The sequence below is a fragment of the Caloenas nicobarica genome, chromosome 6 (genome assembly GCF_036013445.1).
Source record: "Caloenas nicobarica isolate bCalNic1 chromosome 6, bCalNic1.hap1, whole genome shotgun sequence".
Lineage (NCBI taxonomy): Eukaryota > Metazoa > Chordata > Aves > Columbiformes > Columbidae > Caloenas > Caloenas nicobarica.
The window spans coordinates 15,690,571-15,709,558 of NC_088250.1; the positions used below are offsets into that span (position 1 = coordinate 15,690,571).

Here is an 18,988-nt window from a genome sequence, read left to right on the forward strand (position 1 = left end):
TATTGGCTTATGTACTGTAAATGGTCTTTTCTCACACTGATTCAGTAATGTGTACAGATCCTACTATTGCATAACTGGCCAGAGCTTGACTCTGGGGGTTAACCTCAGAAGTGACATAAAATGGTGATATTCCAAATTGTAATCTTTGCATTGGCAATTGATTCATGCAGCACATGCTATAAATAACTGTGAAGAGAGAACATAATGATAATTTCAAATACTCAAAGGTTAGAAATGCCCTCAGTAAGGGTTCTTAGGTTCTTCAGAACAGCAACAAAGCTTGATAAAAATACTGATAACCACAGTTAGGTGATGTCTTAAGGAGAAGCTAGGTCGGTGAGTTTTGTGATTTGCAAATTTTGGGTTTTGAGAGGTTTCTAGACTCCCATAGGGCATTAGAAAAGTGCTTTTCAGTGACTAATTTTGGAGCTTTCAAATTTAATCTTGCTCATCTTGAAAGCCCCTTCTAAAAAAGAACAAAAAATGGTTTTTTAGATTTGTGGGGACTTTTTCCCACTGTGGACCTTTAACTATTGACAACTGTCTTAAGCTATCAGCAGGTTTCAGGGCAAGCCAGAGGTTAGTGTGATTATCTAAGCAAGGTCATAGCTGAATGGAATTCTTTGATCCCACTAAAGGTTCAAAACAGTTTTGTTTCCATCTTCCATCTCAATTGAAGCCTTTTATGTTATAGTTATAATAAGGCAAGGGATTCCAGAGACACTTCTGACAACTAAATTAGGAGGACTGCACATGGGAACTAGAGAGACATTAACAGAAAGCAAAATATGCATTTTAAAATGAAATACTGTTTCCTTTGAAGTTTTGTTTTGGACATCTGTTCTTCATGTACATGGTGGTATTTTTACTCTCATGTTGTTTTATTTTTTACCAAAGATTTCATAATCTAAATTTTAATCAAAATAAGGGCTTTCATTCTCTTCTATGTTCTCCTAAGTACTTTTTTTTAATATGCGATTCTCAACTTATTTGACCATAAGAAGACAAATGTGGTTTAAAACTGTAGCATTTTCTTCCCCCTCCTCCCCCCGCCCCCGTCTGTATGGACTATTTATTTCAGAATTAATTTATTATTATTTGGCACACCAAATATGAGTGACTTGAGTGACATCTTGTGAGAAAAGAAGGAATGATGCTAACATGTTATGACCCAAAATTTTAAAATCCTTTTTTGTGTGTTTAAAAAAATACATTTCTCATTAAACCAAAAAAAGCCCCCTCGAAGTTTTGACCAGGTGGAGTCCCTAGGTTAGGAATATATTTGCACAGGCTGGTAAATTCAGACTATTCAGCATCTAGTATAACTAAAAGTAAAGCAGCTTGTCTGTAAATGACCTGTAGAGTGGAGCAAGTTCGAAATTCTTTCTGTTCATCCACATAGACGCATTCTAAGAAAAGCAAAATGAAGTATGTAGTCTTTTGGAAATTTAGTTTGGTTTGTTTCTATTGTAAATATACAGACTGAGATTTCTTTAAATCATGGTGTCATTTTAGTACATCTGTTTTGGGTTGTCTTACTTGTGATCCTTGAAGAGATTTATGGATAATGCTGGTAGATGTTAATTCTTAACACATGGACTCCCAAAATATGTTTTGCAGAGGCTTCATGTCACACATGACAGACTAATCATTTATGTTTAACTGACTTCTGAGCTGAGTTGCTACTCGCTTTGTCTGAGTTAGGAGTTGGTAATTAGTAACTGTATGGTAGAACCCCACCCCCAGCATTTAAACTGCTCCTTTACTTCATGTTTCTTGTCCATTTTAGGACAGGTAATCTATTTGATTATTGACCCAGTTAATAGTCAGTAGACTCAGCTGACCACTGACTTTGCTGTGAAAAGTAATACAGACTTTCTTACAGTCAGGAGCAAGAGGCGGGAGATCTAAGAAGCTGCCAGGAGCACTTCTGATTGTGTCAGAGATAGTTAACCTGTTAACTGACCATGAGAAACTTCTATTTCTTGATGGTGATCAGCAGATGAATATAAATGATTAATATACATTAAAACAATGGAAGTGATTTAACTCACCTGTTTGCCTTTGCCCAGAAATAATTGCAATTTGTTACAGCTACTAGCTGTATAAGTTACTGTTCTTCAGCTGTTACTTCTGTCTCTGTTGCTGTTTAATTTGTTATCTGGGAAATTTTAATCCTGTACATCCAGGACTAAGATTCTGGTCATCTGTCTCTACATCCACAAGTTACAAGGTCTCAGTTTTACATCTAGGGTCCCAATTCCTGTCTTCAACCATGGTACTCTTACTGATCCTTAACTTCAGTTTTAGAACATAGTAGCTTGATTTGTAAATAGATGGTATGTTCTAGCTGAAGGCAGAACAGCCTTTGTAGTACAGCTCTAGGTACTGTGATGAATGCAGCCCAGATCTAGAGTGAATAGCCTGGCTTTATTTAAGAACAGACAAAAACCAACAGTAAACCACAACGTATCTCTCTTAAACAGGCAATGAATATGGCATCTTCATGAGCCATATCAAAGCCTGCAAGGTACAATGGATAGTATACCTAACACTCCGTTTCTTGTTCTTTAAAAGTGCATTTCATTTCAGCTGGTGCTGTTTAGAAAACAGTTGCTCTAAACTGCAGGCAGATCTGAAAACTTAAAACAGGAAGCGTCCCTGCTGCTGCTGCAGATCTCTGACTTCTACCCAGAGTGAACCCATGCTCTCTGTAAAAAGCAAGAACAAACGACTCGCTGCTTAATCCACAGGCAGGAGCCTGCTGTCAGCAGATCAGGTTGCAGTCCTGCCTTTGTAGCTTTACACCACACCCCTTCAATGTGAATTAGTAGGGGAGGATCATATTCAGCACTGATTCAGGAATTCTTTCTGTCTTCAAGAACTGTTGCTAGGAGTTTGGTGAGTACTTTGGGACAGACTTTCAGTTTTACAAGAGATTTTTTTTTTTTTTTTTTTCCTTGAGCTGGCAGAAAGGAGTATCTGCTGTTATGTTTTCTCCAGAATGTGGTAGATGTAGTAATCTGATGTTTAGATTCAAATTCCAGCGATGAGTGCTGCAAAAAGGGAGCCTTTTTTTCTTTGTAAATTTGAAACAGTAAGACAATGAATGTACTTTTATGATTGCTAATGCAACCAATCTTTGGTTGTCAGAATCTCAGACTAAGGTATTTTGAAGTCAAATACAGTTCTTTGAAATAAAGCCATCCTAAAGGTATGTTTATTTTGTTCAATAACTGGAGTTTGAAAAAAAGCTCTTGTTTTTTAAAATAATTTCTCTGCTACAGTAGCTCCAAAAGAGGCTTGACTCAGGCAGAGTGGTCTGCCAGGCTATTTCAAATCCTTCTAAGGCATGTAGTGTTTGCAGCAATTAGTATTTTGAGAAGCACGAGAACATTTTAGGATAATTAAATTAAGCTGATGCTACTATAAGCCAGTTTCACTCACAATGCATATTGAAATTCTCACGAAACTAAAAAACCTTGAACAATGAGGAGGTTATTGAATGAGGCTTGCAGTGGTGCCAATGTAACAAACAAACACCACCCCTCTTCTTCCTCCCCAAAAACCCAGAATACAGAATATTATTGGTGATTTTTGTAATATTTTACTTGAGAGAACTGACATAAACTTCAATTTTAGTAACTGCTTAATCAAAAACAGTGATACTAGCCTGTATTTAAAAACAAACAAAAAAACCCCAGCCAAACAAACAAAAAAACCCCACAACCACTAGCTAAAATGTAAATAATTATGTTTTAGAAAATGGAAATACAATTTACATGAGGAAAAGGTACATAACAATGGGAAAAGTGGAGTAGGGAAAACACAGTAACAGTTTGCATGGGGAGAGTATGTGAAAGGTCAATGTGACTCAGTACTCTAGAAATTAGTCATCAAAGTACTTCGTGGAAAACATGTAAAGATATAAACCTTCCTTCCTGACTGTCTTATGGACAGACGCAAAGACAGGAAGTCCAGCTGTCAGGATAGATATGAACAGCAAAGGCATGCTGTAGGATTTGCTAGGCACCTACTTGGGAAAAATTGTCAGCTGTTCCCCTTTGTAATCTGCTCATTCTTTAATTCTGCTAGGAGAGAGTTTGTGATTGTCTGTGAAGGCAACAAGTATCTGTATCCACAGCAAATTAATCAGGATTATTGATTAAGTTCAATTTAAGAATTATAATCAAGTTTACTTTGTATGGAATGCACACAGAACAATAATGAGGAGGTAAAGATGATTTAAACATGTTCTGTTCTGGCCTCTTCTCCTGTCGAATATATCCCACATGAAAGGGTTCATTAAAAAGTAGTCATGTGGCAAATTGCTTGATAAATCCATTTTAAAAAAAAATTTACAACTTTTATGTTGGAGAATCTCCAAGTGTGCTTTAAATTGTTTATCCTTACATTGTGCATTGCATAGTTGGTAATCTGGAGATTTAATGCATTTCAGATGTCCAGTGTAGTTATATGACCTTTAAAGTGTATTTAGCCTTTTAGTGCAGTGTCTACATTTACTAATATTGCTAATGAAAACTCAATTGTAACTCATCTAGCTAATATCCTAAATGCAGAATAATGGTAAACTAAAGTTTTACAATCTTCTTTACTCAGGACAGATAGAACAAGTAATGGCATTGGATTTATCCTTAATCTCATTGGAGAGTTAATTTTGGAAGTCTAATGGTAAAAACTTATAAATTGTTGTTAATTATTTTAGCGTTTAGTGTCAGATATAAAGAAAGGGCAGTGTGAGAGAATGTACAAAAAGGAGGCGGAGTTTTTGTCAGAGGAAATTTTAAGAGGTTAGGGGAAAAGTGGTCCAAGATACAGTATGTCTAGGAAACAAAGCAAAGGTGTAAAAGAACAAGCTTCCTATTAATGTCTCAGAGAACATATCCAGAGCCTTTAGTGAGTTTGAAATCTCACCTCTAGCTAGATCAGACCCACAGTTAGAGAAACAGAGTTACTGGATTCCAGGTCTATCTTCAAGGGCTGTTTCTGTTTCTCCAGTAACCCTTGCAGGTGAAGTGCATAAACAGGAGCAGATACTGGCACTCAGGCTGTCTATTCTCTAGTACAAGGGCACTGATTTCCTTCATGATGTTCTTCTGACTCTGTGGACCTTGAATTACTTTTAGGGAAGAGAGCACAGATTGCTTTCACAGTTACATCAAAGCAATTAGGATTGTTTCTAGAAACATGAATATTAAGTCTCCTCTGGAAAAAAGGAGATACTGACACCATCTTTCACGTTCTGGGAAGCTGATTTACTTCTGCATTTTAAAATAAAGTGATAGCTGCTTGAAGTGCTTTGTAACTAACATGATTTTGTTGGTGTGCATTCAGTATGTTCTGAGAATGTCTGCCAGATGGAGTCAGAGGTGTTTACAGCAACACGAAAATAAATTTTTAAATAAAAAAAAATAGAACATCAGTACAGTTTAGGAGCCTCAGGAATTACGTGACTCTCATATCTCATGATTTTGTAGTAAACTGTCTAAAACCTGGCTAAATCCAGTACTTACTATTGTTCTTTGTTTGGGCTACATTCTGAATGGTTATGTTTTCTCTGTTAAGAAGTAGAAGCTGACAGTTCCTAAAGAAACCAAAACTAGATACATGTTTTGGTGAGGACTGAAGATGGCATCTTCATATCGAAAGCTTTTCTTCACGTTGAAACCCGGGAGAACTGTCTTAAAAACAGGGACAAATTACCTACTTCTGTGTGTTTCTCTTATGAAACTGGTTTTACTTTACAAAAGGGACAGACTGCCCCTGGGGACAGAATGAAGCAAAAACATATGGGGAATTGTGTAATTCCTTTCCTCTCATCGTTATTTCATGGCAAGATAGACTTATTTTTAGTCCTTTCAATTTTCTCTCATAACTCCTTCATTCGGTTCCTTAATTTTATTTCCTGTTGCTGTTAATACAACTGTTCATTTTCCATTTTTAGTATTGTTGCCATCTTCCCTGGCATGTACTCTTCATAACTGAATATACCTTTGAAGTTAACCAGTTAATTAGATTTACTGTTTAGTGAAAAAATAAGACCAGGCTTTTGAACATATTGACCCAGGTTATGATCTGGACACAAGGAAGTTCAACCTTCTTCCAGAAAATAAAAAATTCCAAAATAACTGATTTTAAACCAATTATATTGAAAACAGCAATTGCAGCAAGTGAATTAGAAATACATGTGTTATATGGAGGAAATACTTAGCTTGTACAGTTTTTATGAACTTCACAGAAAGGTGTGTGGGAGTGTATTAGCATTTTATATAAACATTTTCTATTTTGGCTGAGAAGCAATCTTTTTCCTCTATATTTGTACAATATCTGATGTGATGAGGTATTGGACAATGATTTATGCTTTAATCAGTCAGAGAAAAGGTAGTGTAGAAAAATGAGGCTGAAGTTTTCTGTGCTCCGAGACTCACCTGATGAATGCTTTAGGTCCACAGCAGCTGTCCCTGCCACCAGGATAAGCAGCACTATCTACACTATGGTGGGAGATGAAGGGATTGTGATCCTTTCCTTTCTATGGCAGTGGTATTTTATGTTGGTTTTAAGTATTTGCAGGGCGGTAGTCTGAGGCAGTCTGAACTGGGGGTGTTCCCAGTGATGGCAGTTACAGCATTTCTAACTTGTGTCATGATCCAAAGCTTGTACATCCATTGCAGTAAAAATTTATGTGGTGTCTTTAGCTGGGAAGATAGGATGAGCTAAACTTGCTTGACAAAGCAAGGAAACTTGTATTTTGATCTTTGGTATGTGTTCAAAATGTGGTCTATGTGATGATGAGTTTACAAAAAGTTAATAGTCAGATATGTTCAAAATTAGTCACAAGAGGCATGGGTGCAGCAGGTAGTTTCCTCCTGTGCTTGCCTGTTACACTTTCAGTAACTGACAGTTTTACTTTTGTGATGTGGAGTAGTTGTGTTTCTGTAGTGTGTACAACATGAAATTATGCAAAACTGGGTTGTTAACAAATATACAGGACTGAAATGACCCTGTTAGAAAATAAGGTTGTGGTAAGTTAACTGATCTCTAAATAAACAACTGTTTATCAATAAGTACATCTGAGATTTGAAATCATACACTATACTTTTCCAGTCTAAACTGCTAGGGAAAAAATAAACAAACAAAGGCTAAAGGCTTTATAATGCTAATGTTGGGACTGCCATGCTGTGTTCCTAAAACGGTAACTAATACTGTTGCTTGTCTGTTTTGCTAGTGGCTTTTGTGCTCTCAGAGTAGCTATTATTAGGATGCTGAAGGCACATCCCGTTTAAAAATAGGATTTTATGACCTAGATTTTTCTTACAAACCGGTAGTTTCTGTCCAAGTAGTACAGGTTTGACTGTGGTAGGTTTGGTGTTTTGATTTTTTAAGAGCTATGAAATTATGTAAACTAATAATTTGGTTTAGTCTACATTTGAAAATATTTTGTTAGAAGCAAAACTAGTATTTACTTTCCCTGTTGAAAGCTACATCACAACGAAAACAGGGTGCATGTGTGGAGTAGAGATTTACTTCATATTGGGATGTGGTGTGTTGGACAGATGCAGTTCCCATATCTAAATAAATATCTGGCTTATTATTTCTGTTTGAATCAGTCTTCTATGAGGTGGAAACTGAAATTCAATTAATGTTTTCAGTATGTCCTTTATGATAAGCTCATAATGTTGGATCCTGTGCCATGTGTTTTATTTTGGGCTTTTTCCTATATGGCTAGTAGAATTAGCTACAAAATCATCAGTTGCTCTACCTAAAGGCATCACTTGTAGTTATATGATTTGATGTAGGCAAACCTAGTGTTTCCATGAAAAGTGCAGCTATTTAAAAAAAAATCCCCACTTTTAATTTCAGAGTTCATAACTCACTTGGACTGTTGTATCAGGTGCTCTGTACTGCATTATCAGGGAGTTTGGAAAATTACTTGCAGGTTACTATTGCCAAGGCATATTCTCACTATATGTCTGCCTCCCAGAATATATCCCGTTCCCAGCTCTCGGGTGGTGGATATCCTGGTCTGAGCCAGGTGAGAAGGAGAACTCACTGGAGGAGGAAACTATAGTCTGAAGCTGTGTCACAAGAGAAGTGTAAACATGATGGCAAAAGTACCCGGTACCAGGTGTGAGCTGACTAGAAGGGAATAAATAAGTCCTAGAGCTAGGTTGTGAAAACGGAAAAGAGCTATAAACAGCTATAAAGCATAAGTGAAGGGAGTTGACAAAGGAAAGTGAAAAGGCAAGAGAGGTGTATAGTTATGTGAGAAAGAAGGGTGTTCTTGCGTACTTTTTTTCAATTTCAAAACATAAGGTTTTCTTTTCATTTATCAGTTGTGTTTGCAAAGCAGCATTTATATCCTTAATAAAAACAGAACCAAAATGGGAGTTTAAATCTGTAGCAGTAACATCAGGTCATACAACTTTTCAGCATAAAAGCTAATGAAGACCTTTGTTTTTCTAAATTTTCTCTTCCCAGTTTTCACTTGGGAACTTAAGAGACTGGAATAGTGCAGCAGCAAATCGACATTTATGTTAAATGATGAAAAGTAGGTAACCAACCAAAATTCTCTTTTGTAACAAGATGGAATTTTGAAGTTCTTGGAGGAATCTGATGGAGTCTCTGGTCTCAGGACTGATACAGGCTATTAGGGCTGCTCCTGTATGGCACAGGAGGAAGATAAGTTGATAGGGTCAGAATTTCTATAACTCGTGCTTTCAATCAGTAGTGTTTATATGCTGATGAACCACAGTAGACTGTTTTCCTTTTTATTGAGTTATTGTGGCACTGCAAGGCCTTGCTCTGGCAGATGTAAATTTGAATGACAGACCAGCACTGACCCTGGTACTTGGGGAACTAGGGCATGTGTAATCATTCTTTGTTCAGTTTACATCAGAGCAGAGGTGATAAAATTTGTACTTACTTCATTCTTCATACTTACTCCAAAGTAAATGAGAAAACATGCTTCAAACAGATGCAAAATGGCACATGTAATAAAACACTTTTTAAGGGAACTCAGTGACTGCCAGCTGGGAGACAATGCTGTAGGTACAGTCTAACTAAATCTCTGTCATACAAGTCCTAGTAGGTAGTACAAGATATGACAAGGCAAATATAATGCCTGTGTAGCATAGTGAACTGAAAAAGATCTGCTTTTATGTCAGAGGTGCTATAATCCTGTCTAATAAGACGTTTCTATCTTTAATTTTAGGCTGTGCTTAATTCAACCTTTGACTATACATGTCCTATCTCCCACTATTCATTCCTCTGTTTCCTTATATTCTTTGCCCCCACCTTTTTTGTGTGTGTGCTTCCATATCCTGGGCTGTCAATGTGAATGACCCACTTTTACAGTCATTACAATGTCACTTTATTTCATTTTCTAAAGCTGTCTGGTTTTGGCTACTAATGGAATTGCTAGCTTTTATTTTGCCTTTTCCAGTTAGCTCTTTAGAGATAAATACCATGCTGAAGAAATCTTTGCTTTTAAACGTTCTGGTAACTACAGAAATTGGTGTTGAACAGACCAACCAAACAAAAGTGTATATACACGAAAGATCTGACGCCAGAGGCTGCAAACTGCACAGAGAACAAACAAAGTTTTGTATTTGTCTGTCTTTAGTAAAAAAAAAAAATCTTGAGAGCTTTCTCATATTTCTGTGTTCAGGTGACAGGATAAAAAACACCTAGTTAAAAGACCAGATAATAAGGATCTGTTACTGGGAATTTCCCTGATTGCTTTTGGTCTGCTTTTTCTACCTATATTCCAGCTTAAGTGAAGGTAATGGCATTATTCACAAATGAAGGCATTTAAATAAACCAGTAAATAAATCAGTACCAATTATTACACATAGACCTTTGATCTCCTCTGACAAGTATCATAAATGTTGTCTGTTATAGATATAAAAATGTCTCAATCAAAATGTAGTTCGTTTGGGAGCAGGAAATGTCTTATAAATGTATGAAATTTGTATTAATGACACATTGATGTAGAGAAAAGGCTGTATTAATGCTGGACTAATTCCTGGTTGTCTGAATTAGAACTCTTCTGGACTAAGGGGCTATATTTACTGCCAGAGATTTTCAGAATTTGGCCTAAATAATCAGACTATTTAACATGAATTATTTAAACTCAAAATTATTTCCTATCTTTCCCATGACAGTATTTCACAAATGTGTGCATTTGATATTACACTGAGCCAAATGTCCTAGATGAAGTATTTCGAATTGTGCTTTCCATATAAATACAATAAAAATAAACAAAATGCATTAAAAATGAAATAAAATCAATATCATAAGAGGCTTACAGGTTTAAAGTTCCTTTAATGGGCAGCTGAACATCAAATCAGAAAACTTGGACTTTTCTAGAGGGTTTGGGTTTTTTAATTGAAAAAGCAGTGCCAAGTTCACTTTGATCTTGGATTTCACTCTTCCTTTAGGAATTATAAGAAATAATTAAACTCCAGAAGGATTTAAGAATTTCAGTACTAAAACCTTCACCTCCTCCATTCCATTTCCACCCACACCTGACACAATGTTCTGGGAATGTGTGCCCTTGGGGTAAGGTTACAAAAAGATAAAGGAGATGCTGTTTGGTCAGTAGACTTTGCAGTAAGGCAGATAGGCAGTTATACAGCCTAGATTTTTCATCTTGGGAAATTGTACAAATATCAGGAAGCCGTACTTTTGACAAGATGCTCTTTTCAGGGAAATATTGGAGTTGAGTGGAAGAATAGAAATACTGTACCCAGTGAGATTTTTTTGTTCACTTTACAAATGCACTGATTTATTTTCATAATCACAGTGACAATTATATAGGGTAGATAATGATAAACAAAATGTGACTTTCAAATGAAAAAGATAAACTTGTTGAGGATTTCCATTTCAGGATGATTGTTTCCTATTTTTTTCTTCTACGTGAGAACAGGCTTTTGGGAATGTTGGATGACTGAGTAAAAATGGATTCCTAAATTTTGCAATCTAAATCTATACTCTGCAGATTCCTGGAAGAAGAAACCAAGGCCTCAACTTGAGTGATCCAAAAGCTAACTCAAATAGAATTTTCCTGAACTCTAGTGAGAGTTTTGCCATCATGTTTGGAAAAACTCAAATACAGAAACTGAGACCCAGGGGCAAAGTTGGAATTAATCCATGGGCAACTGAGGTTGTGGATAATTTGCCAGTTCCTTTATGAAGGCTCACAACTCTGCCAGTGGTTACAGATTAAAACTTCTAAGGAAAACAATGTGCTTAGAAAATTCTGCTTTCCCATGTCATTTCAAAACCTAAAATTGAAAGTGTATTTTGTAATTTTTCATTCCCATGAACTCACAGGAACCAAAGTGTGAAGGTTATTACTGTCTCTCTAAGTATCAAATCAAATTTGATGATATTTCTGCTTTTATTCAGCCTAGATGATGTCAAACTATTGCCACCTTTATATTATAATGCTAAGTACTTATTCTTGTGCAGTTGTTTGAAATTTTTTACTCTAATATTTCTTCCCATGCAGTTTTTCTTAGTTGTGCTTTTATTTATTTTAATTTTAGTTAAGGTCAAATAACACCATAACTCACATCTCAAATCATAAAGACAATCTTAGGCAACTTTATGTTACCTTGTACAGAGATATTTTATTCCTTTTTTAAAGTATGACTGGACTTTTTATTGGGCAGAGTAAGAAGATTTGCTGTAACTATTTCTCTAAGCTTTGGATAAGAAAGTAAAATCCTTCTAAGGCCATGTACCCCAAAGCATTACACGGAAGAGAATAAGTTTTAATGTGTAAAATAGCATAGGAATGTAAAACCGGAGTTCTAGGTAGAAACATGAATAAGGACACTCCTTCTATTTATTTGAAAAATACTTGAAAATGAACAATTGTAGCCCATGCATGTTTTCTCAGTTTACATAATGTTTCAGAATTTGTAACATGTTCATTTCTATTCCAAGAGTAGTCATTGCATCTCTAGTAGAAAGCAGTAATTTCCAAATTTGTTCATACAAGTAAAAAATAATCTTTGAGGAAAGTTTGTTTAAAAATAAGGATTAATAGCACAGAATGAAATCTGAATTATTTTCCCAAGCATTTTGCCAAAAAAAAGAATTGAAGACATCTCTCAGTGTTTTTCACTACAATATATACTTAAGCCTTCTAAAGTGAATTGTCAATTTAAAAAAATATCCCAGTGATTAGTGCTACTCATAGTCTGGTCTGTAATTTCATGAAGAATTATTTTTAAGAACTTTTTTTTTTTTTGCTACAGGTGCTGCAAGTTAGGAAAACACTGAGTATGCAGGAGGGAAAAATTTGTAAGTTGTCAAGAGAGAAAAGAAAATTCTGGCGCTGTTTTGGTGTTGAAGATATAACTGCATGTTCTGGCTCTGGCACAGTTCTGAGTGGCTGTAGGAAATTGCTTAATTTCTCTTTGTGCAGATTTCACCTTTCTGAGACATAGTTTATTGTGTTTTCTTAGATACCATAGCTATGATTTACTTCTAACTTCATAGACAAAGATATATCACTCAGAGAAAAGTTCAATCTGTTAAAGATGGCTTCTGTTAATGTCACCTGTCACTTCATCATCACCTCTTTAGCCTTCCTACTACAACGTTGTATCCCAAGCACCATGCTGGGTCATCTCATCTACTCCCGGAACCCTCCTGCTCTGCGTTTTGAGTGTTACAGACATGATACCTTCACAGGCGCGTAAACAAAAACTCTGAAGACAAAACAGTGTCTGAAGGCTAGGACCTTCCTGGTCCTCTGATCTTTAATTTCTTTTAAGTTAACATCAAGTAAGCTAGCCAAAGTTGAGTATTGTACTTGTCAGAGAATATAGGGAATCTATCTTTTGGTAGCTAAAGGAGATATTGAGCCTATTGTCTAATTAGAATTCAGAGATCCTTAAGGAACTTTTAGTTAGTTGGAAAATACTTATTTCTAAAATGTTAAAGCAGAGGTTTTCCTGAGGTACTCTCATATATGCGTGCATATCCTCATCTTTGGCAACTTGAACATGACAGCTGCCATGGAATAAAACTATTTTCTTTCTGTAAATGACTAGAGTTGCACTGATCTTATGTGAAAGATAATAGCTCTGCACTTAAGTGAGGTATTTATTATTAAAGGCATTTACAAGATACAAAATACTTCTTAAAGCATTGGAGCCCCAGTTGCAAAAAGTTCACTGCCTCCCGTGAAATGCAACTTACACAAAAGTTCAGGAATTTGGTAAATATAAATTGATGAAATATTTGTTAAAAATAGAATCCTGTGTTTGTGATAACGCATCTAGGGTCTGCAGACAGAGTAAAACTTATTTGGAAGGACTGGACATGCCTACCAACTATATGTAGTGTAAAACTGATCAGGACATGAAAAGTACATTGTGTTATATTTTATATCGTTATATATTCCGGGACATGATGTCAATTGTGACTTAAACTAAAAATAATAGTCTTGACTCTAATCTGTACTCGAGATGGAATAGAAGTCTTGGAATCAGCTGAGCACAACTATAAATCTTGTCTTGTTTTTCATTGTGCTTACAATATAATTATACTAACATAACTCATCATTTCCAAAGCTCCCAGTTTGTATATCTACTCATTTATCTATGCACTACTCTGCAAATGACTTTTGCAGGGCACTGGAGTTTCATCGAAGTTTATATGCTCATTTATATGTTACACAGGAAAGATGAAAGGAAGAAAGAAGGGATGCTCCTTACCTTTAATGTTTATCTTGCTGTTCATCTGTATAACTGGACATACAACTACTGACTTAGAAGATGGCGAAGAAGAGGATGTTCTGGGTAAGAGGTTACAAAAATGGCATGTAGAACTATCTCAAACACAACCTACTACGTTAAAATGAACTGTAGATGTAATTCTGTACTTGCGAATTTTTCTGGGGAACTTTTAAAAGTGAAACTAAGCTAACAATGTGCAGGTCTCTAACAGGGAGATACTCAGAATTTTGCATTAAACTCTAGCAAAATTGCCATCTATAAAGGCTTCTGTTTCCCATATTTTTTGGAACTTCTAATTCTGATAAAACACTATGTTAGATATCAGGATTATTCCTTTAAAACTCTGCTTTATGACCCATAGAAAACTTTAGTGTTTAGGGAAACGAACATACAGCTGGTAAACTCAGGTTCTATCTCACCACGCCAGTGGAACAGAAACATGATGAATAACATAGCAGGCTGATGTTACTCTGTCCTGTACACAGCTCCCTTGAGTCACAGTTAATTTGCAAAGTTTGGTGTAATGATGATGCAATTACTGCCCTAGTTGTTTTTCTGGGCCTTGAAGAAACTCTTTACATAGCCTCAAGTGATTTGATATTGCTGGATAAATAAAAACTCATCAGTTAGAAAGAGATTTTTGTAAAGAAAAATAACGTCAGAAGTGTGACTGTTAGAACTGGGTAGGTTCTTGGATTCTTACCTAAGATCACTGTTTACTTTCACTCCATTGGAGTTAAGTAAGATGGGTCGAACTTCTATACTGCATATCATTAATAAAGAGATTTATTTTCCTCCCAAACAATTTTCAGAAAGCAGATGAGGGAAAACTACACTTTTGGGCCACACTAAAATATTCTTCTTTTCTTTGAGAAAATGATTTCAAATTGTGATCTCTTTCTTAAGCTGCAGAGAAATGCAATGGATACTTCTCCCATTTGACAAGTCTGATTTGGAAGCCTAACTGGGAATGCAGCTAAGGGGAGCCTTTTTTTTAATGTTGGCACTCTACTCGATCTGCTCATGTCTTGTCCGATTTCCATTCAAATTATTTCTCTCTGTCAGTCTTGCAACAGTGTTCCTTGAGACAAAAATATTAATTGTGCACACTCATGGATATGCTACGAATGAACTAGTGCTTTAGGACTGGACTGTGTCACAATTAGTCACTACAATTTAAGACATGTACCGTTTTGCATTATGCATATGCTTTGCATGGTTGTATAGTCAGGACTGTTTCATACAGAATAAATTTGTTTCTCTTTAACCCTGAAGTACATAAATGCCCTTCTTGTTTGAGGGCAAAGTCACATTTATCTTTGCTCTACCCTGCAACTCTTAGTTTTATAAAAACCTAGAAGCCTCATCTTGCAGTTCACAAGGCCAAATTGTCTTTCTTGTTAAAATAACTCACTTTGTCACGAGAACAAGAAATCTGCTAGCTTATTTTTTTTTCCCTCTATTTACTTACATTATTTATAAAAGACAATAAGAAAATAATCACAAGGAAATTAAATAATCTTTTTATTGGGCATTATTTTATCACTGATTGTTTTACAACCAGTCATTTAAAATTATACAGCCAGTAATTGATTTAGTATGAGGAACAGTTCTGAACTTTTGGGCTTGCGTTCCAAAGTTAAAAAAACACAAAACGAAACAAAAAAAACCCCAAACAATCAAATGTGATGTTTAAAAATTAAACTAGGATTCTGTTTTTGTGACTACTGAAAACCGAATTGCAATATTTACTAAAAATATATTTCAGTATTCTATTTCTATAAAATTATTAGATTGTTGCTATTTAAAATTATGTTTGTGGTTTCATAAGAGTGAAATTCTGGTGTCAGTGAATTTAACTGTAGAAATTTTGTAGGCTGCAATTTCACCGATAGCATTTGTTTTCTGAGTTACGTGGTTATAAAATATTGAAATATTTTATCCTAGAATTCAATAAATTTTAGGTATTAAGGAGTAAAATAAGTTGTGTGCATCCATTATGACATTACAAGTACTTTTGGATCTAAGAAGGTTTTTTTGTCTGTTAGTATTTAAATTACAGTAATAATTCAGGTTGCAAGTCAAGTCCAACAGGATAAAAAACGATTCTCAATTTGTTCTCTTCTGTCATTTCCCCACCAATAAATAAGGGTAATAACAAAAATTAAAGAGAGAAAAATATTATGTATGTTGTTCAGTAATAACTTATGTGGTTGGGAGCACTTTAGTTGGTGTTCCAAAGTCTGAAGAACATGACTCACAAGTTGAATGTGCTTTCTATTCATATGTGAAAGTTTATCAGGAATAAATGTGACTGCTTAAAGAAAGGGTAGGAAACACATGAGTAGGAAGAGCACTGAACAGTGTGCTGGTGGGAAGCTGTCAAACTGACAAAGATGGAGAGAGAAGAAACAGCTATTCCTTAGTGACAAGGTGCTTAGTATTGATATCACTTATCAAAGAGAGACATTTACAAGAAAGCCTGGAAAGATGACGGAATTTCTTTATAAAAAGGATAACCGCAGAACTTGTATCAGATTCAGAACCCTTAACCTAAGTAAACAAAACCAGAAATTATTTTACATGAAAAGTCAGAATTTTTTCTGACCCAGTTTTATTTTCCCAATTTAATTTATATAGTTCTGTTGTGAAAAACAGTTGTACAATAATACTGTTCTCTTTCTTATTTATTGTGTCATAGGTATAATACACAAATCGGTTTAGTGTCTAAAAGGATGTATTTTTAAGCCCTGCCAATGTATTCTTAGGAGTCTGAAAGTCAAGTTAGAGTCTTATTATGCCAATGGTCGGGGAAAAGGTATTATTTTTTTACTTTTATTCATGTAAGAGAGTTAGAAACATTATTCACCACTTCTGGTTTTGTAATATATTGCTTACTAGTAAAGTAGTGACAATGCTTTGTGTTGATCATACAAGGTCCACGTGCTTAGGGCTATAGCATGACTAACTGCAGATTATTAGAGCTCTCACAGTGACATTACTGTGTGCTGGTTGATAGTAGCTGTTTGTATGTTAAAGAGCCATGTCTTGAGTTGCAAAAATTGTCATGTGAACGAAAATAAATGTGAGAATGGCTGTGCTGTGTAGGAAGAGTCTTGGCCGGTATCCTGTTTCTGACAGTTGCCAAAAGTAGGAAGACTGAAGGAAAAGGGGAGGGAGGTAGTGACATAAAATATCTGCACCAAACTCATGCTTATTGTGAGCCATTTTGTCAGCGTTACTTTGCACTTACCACAGACTATGAAGCAGAAAGACTGTAAAGAAAGAGCTGCAGAAACTTGGTGCCTTCTATTATGAAAACCTATGTAGCTGATGTAATGAAGTAATTAAGTTAAAAATTTGAGGGAGGGTGGAGAAGGAGAGGAGGCTTTGCTTTGCTTTACTTTGTTTTAATATGTTGAGTAATCACTTTTGTGTGATGGTGAGCATCAGCTGTAACCATTACTTAATGTATTTCTAGCAAAACAAACTCAATTTTCTTGGTCTAGGGTAGTACAGTCCTATAATTCTATAGATTTTATAAGTTTATTTGGACCAGAAGCCTGAATTGTATAAGTAATAAATATCCAACAGAGCCAGATCCAATCTGGAGAATTAAACTAATTTTCTTTTTAAAATGACAAATGCAGCATGCTGTTCTTAGAAGGAGTGTCAATGCATTTATAAATACAACACGGAAAATAATTGTTGGAGCACCCGTATAGGAACGTTATATTTGCTGGAAAGTAAGTGGAAGTTACAGAGCATTACAAGAAAAATGCAATGTTATTATTAAAAAAAAGGGCAAGTAATTATGTGATATATTGAAAGAAAACAAAACAAACGAACAAAAAACCCCATCGCCAAACAACAATAACAAAACCGACACCAAAAAATAATGGATAATTATTCCACTCTATTTAGCACCAGTAATGCCTCAGGTAGACAGCTGTGTTCAACTCTGGGCATCACACTTTAACAGTAGTCCAGACTAATAGGAAAAGATCCAATGGAGAATTGTGAGAGGGTTAGAAAGCAGGACCAACAAAAAGATTGGAAGAAGGGAGTTTAGCATAGAGATAATTAAGATGAGACAAAAGTCTTCCAATAGAAAGACTAGATGGTTTTAAATTTTCTCTCTATGCACTGAAGGAAGTACAAAATGATTTAATATGTAACAAGGAGTATTTAGGCTGTATATTGTATATTACAAAAAAGGCCAGTCTTGCGAGAAGGGTAGTGAAATCCTGGAAGGGGCTGATTCAGGTTGCTGGGAATTTTACTTCACTGGAGTATTTTAAAGGCAACGTGCAAAGGTCTCAAGGTATTTATCCCATAGAGATATGCCACAACTTGAATGCGAAACTCCATTAAAATTCTTTCCAGTTTTAGCTTCCCGTGTTTCCGTTGAAAAGCATTCACTGACCTTCCTGGCAGACATCTTCCCTAAATGTCACATCCTATGATCTTCACACAGGACCTAAAATCTAGTAGCAACAAATTGTTCCAGTGTTTAAGAGCAGAGGAGGAGGCCTTATACTAAGAAATAGTTTTCTCAAGGTATATTCCACATATGAAGTGAGTACAGGCAGATTTGTATCTGTGCAGATTGCTGGCCAAACACTCATGTTTGCCCTCTCATCGGCTGCTCTCATCTGAGAAGGAAAGCTAATTTAATATCATCTGTGTGAGTTAAGTGTTCCCAGGTGTAAAATAATAGGGAAGAGTTCTTTCACTGTTCCCAGACACAAGAATGATTCAAGTTCCATGAATCCCTATGAGACTCCTTTCTTCAGAATCACTTGGTTTTTGTTCAGAGTTAGAGGGTTTGGCCCCTGGGGTTTCACAGGGTACAGATTTTAGTCAAAGTACGGTAACTTGCTGGTACTCCTAAGAAAATAAATGTCTGCCAAAAAGTGTGACACAGTCATTATATTTGCAGCAGATGTCTATACATCTGTCAATGCTCGGTGTCACTGTGTCTGCAGAGGAATGGCCTTAGGAGGTAAGCAAAACAATGATTTAGTTTGTGGGTCTGAGGGGAAATAGGCTAAGAATTGAGACCAGAAAGTTTGTAAGATAAACTCTACTAAGCCATTTGTTCACCATCTTTATGTAGTTTTGCAACTCTGCCTGCAGACTATTTCTGTGTGGATAGCCCACAACACTGGTGTGGCATAATGTAGCAAGCAAAATGAGCTGACTTAACCTCA

The 18,988-nt window shown here is 35.8% G+C and overlaps 1 protein-coding gene across 4 annotated transcripts in view; it reads left to right on the top strand.

The window, feature by feature from the left end:
* Nucleotides 1-2,805: 2,805 nt before the first annotated feature.
* The window catches only part of TFPI (tissue factor pathway inhibitor), a 38,875-nt gene continuing 22,692 nt past the window's right edge, over nucleotides 2,806-18,988 (top strand). For 3 of the 4 annotated variants that reach the window (XM_065637901.1, XM_065637903.1, XM_065637904.1), the window contains exons 1-3: nucleotides 2,806-2,901; nucleotides 12,288-12,333; nucleotides 13,719-13,838. In XM_065637901.1, the coding sequence (XP_065493973.1) occupies nucleotides 13,724-13,838 (115 nt within the window). In that variant the 5' untranslated portion in view covers nucleotides 2,806-2,901; nucleotides 12,288-12,333; nucleotides 13,719-13,723. The remainder of the gene's footprint in view (nucleotides 2,902-12,287; nucleotides 12,334-13,718; nucleotides 13,839-18,988) is intronic. The other variant, XM_065637902.1, reaches the window with a different exon arrangement.